This window comes from Salvelinus sp. IW2-2015, unplaced genomic scaffold, assembly GCF_002910315.2.
Source record: "Salvelinus sp. IW2-2015 unplaced genomic scaffold, ASM291031v2 Un_scaffold6091, whole genome shotgun sequence".
Taxonomy (NCBI): Eukaryota; Metazoa; Chordata; class Actinopteri; order Salmoniformes; family Salmonidae; genus Salvelinus; species Salvelinus sp. IW2-2015.
Genome location: NW_019947355.1, coordinates 20,800 through 22,745, shown reverse-complemented (window position 1 = coordinate 22,745; position 1,946 = coordinate 20,800). Strand labels below are relative to the sequence as shown.

Sequence of the window (1,946 nt, the reverse complement as noted above, 5' to 3'; positions counted from 1 at the left end):
CTGATTTACCAGGTTTGGATTCAGGCACTCAGAGAAATGTTTACAGTCGGAGAGAGTAAGAACTCAACTGCATATTCATTTAAACATGATTTCACTCAGTGTTATTTTAGGCTTATCCCAGAAACCTAGTTAACGGATTGTAACTGAATAAGGCACAACTCAGTAAGGCACAAGGTCTCTAGAAGTTTTGCTTTCTGAGATTAAACAACTGAATAATGTGCAAATGTATGAGAGGGAAAACCAGACATTAACATGGCCTTTAAACAGGTCAAATAGATGGCTGCACCACCAAGCTAATGAATCCCCATTGTTTAAGACTGAACGGCAAATCGAAGGTGTCTTTTAATGATTTATAATGATAAACCTAACTATTCACTTCATTTTATCAATCAAACTCATTTATAGAACCCCTTGTAGATAGAAGCATTTTGTGATAACTGCCTACAATGACATTATTACACAGGAATACTTTTAATGAGCGTCTAACTGACAGCCTGGGCCTCTGATCACAGGAAATGGCATGCGGGAGGTCTCTAGTGAACCAGGAAGTGCCTCAATGTCACAATCAGAGAAGAAGAAGAGTGAATTAACAGTGACCATTAGACATTTCCCTTAATAATTGAAATGTTTGAATAAAGSCTCAGAGGGAGTCAGTTTAAATGCATTAATATTAGTCGATGGGTCTTATTACAGAGTCATTAACAGAGGAGGAAATCTAAAATATCACCTCTTTCGCTTTTCAAATATGTTTTGCTATGGTATACTTAAGCAATAAGGCACGAGGGGGTGTGGTATATGGCCAATATACCACAGCTAAGGGATGTTCTTAAGCACGACGCAATGTGGAGTGCCTGGATACAGCCCTTAGCCGTGGTATATTGGCCATATACAACAAACCCCTAAGGTGCCTTATTGCTATTATAAAACGGGTTACCAACATAATTAGAGTAGTAAAAATACATGTTTTTTCATACCTGTGGTATACGGTCTGATATACCACGGCTGTCAGCTAATCAGCATTCAGGGCTTGAACCACCCAGTTTATAATAATGTATAYCTAATTAAGGACCTAATTCAGTCAAAACCAATGTTATGTTTGCTTTTATCAGAAAACCACTTTTGGTAGAATAAGGTCCATATTATTAATATAGCAAATACACATCGTATTAATAAACCTATTTTAAATCCTCCTGAGGGTACTAGAAGAATGACTCTTAAAGGAGAGATGGACAGGGTGTGACAGGGATCTGTAATGATGGCATGAGGGTGTGATGGATATTTCCCTCAAGACTCCTCACCACAATTTACCCATCAGGACTAACCAGATCAAGGACATGAACACTGACACTTTAAATGCTGTCATGAATTAGATATACTGGGCACCATATAGGTTAAATCCAGTGTATCAGTGTTGACTTGGATAACACTCATAGCACTTCACTAAACCTATATAGGGTGTGGTGTACAATACTTCATTTAGCCAATGCTGAAGATCTAGGTCCACCTCCTTAAGATGAACTAAATATCTACCTCCATATAGGGATTCATTTCACACCTTTTATATTACAATATCTAATCGTGTCATCATTGACAGTCTTACCTTGAAGAGATCCTTCACTAAACCATAGTCAGCTACCTGGAAAATAGGTGCCTCTGGATCTTTGTTGATGGCAACGATTATCTAGAAATAAAACACAGAAACACGTGTCACAGTTCGTCTCAGTACATGTACTAACCTGTCCTCTGAATGAAAATGCAAAGCGGTATGCATACTGTACATGGAGGCTAAACCAAACACTTAAATCATAAATTACAAAGATACATTGCTATGTAAACTGTTGATCCACATCCTAAAGCAGTGAGTCAGCATCCGGCATTAGGACAATATCAGTCACTATGATGAGAATCAGAATTAAGTTAAAATAAATAATAAAGAACAAAATAAA

At 37.5% G+C, this 1,946-nt stretch overlaps 1 protein-coding gene across 1 annotated transcript in view; it reads right to left on the bottom strand.

Annotated features, from left to right (window-relative positions):
- Positions 1-1,479: 1,479 nt before the first annotated feature.
- Positions 1,480-1,946, bottom strand: part of LOC112078694 (electron transfer flavoprotein subunit alpha, mitochondrial-like) — a 14,282-nt gene continuing 13,815 nt past the window's right edge. The window contains exon 11 of the mRNA XM_024144846.2: positions 1,480-1,681. Coding sequence (XP_024000614.1) covers positions 1,559-1,681 — 123 coding nt within the window. The 3' untranslated portion in view covers positions 1,480-1,558. The remainder of the gene's footprint in view (positions 1,682-1,946) is intronic.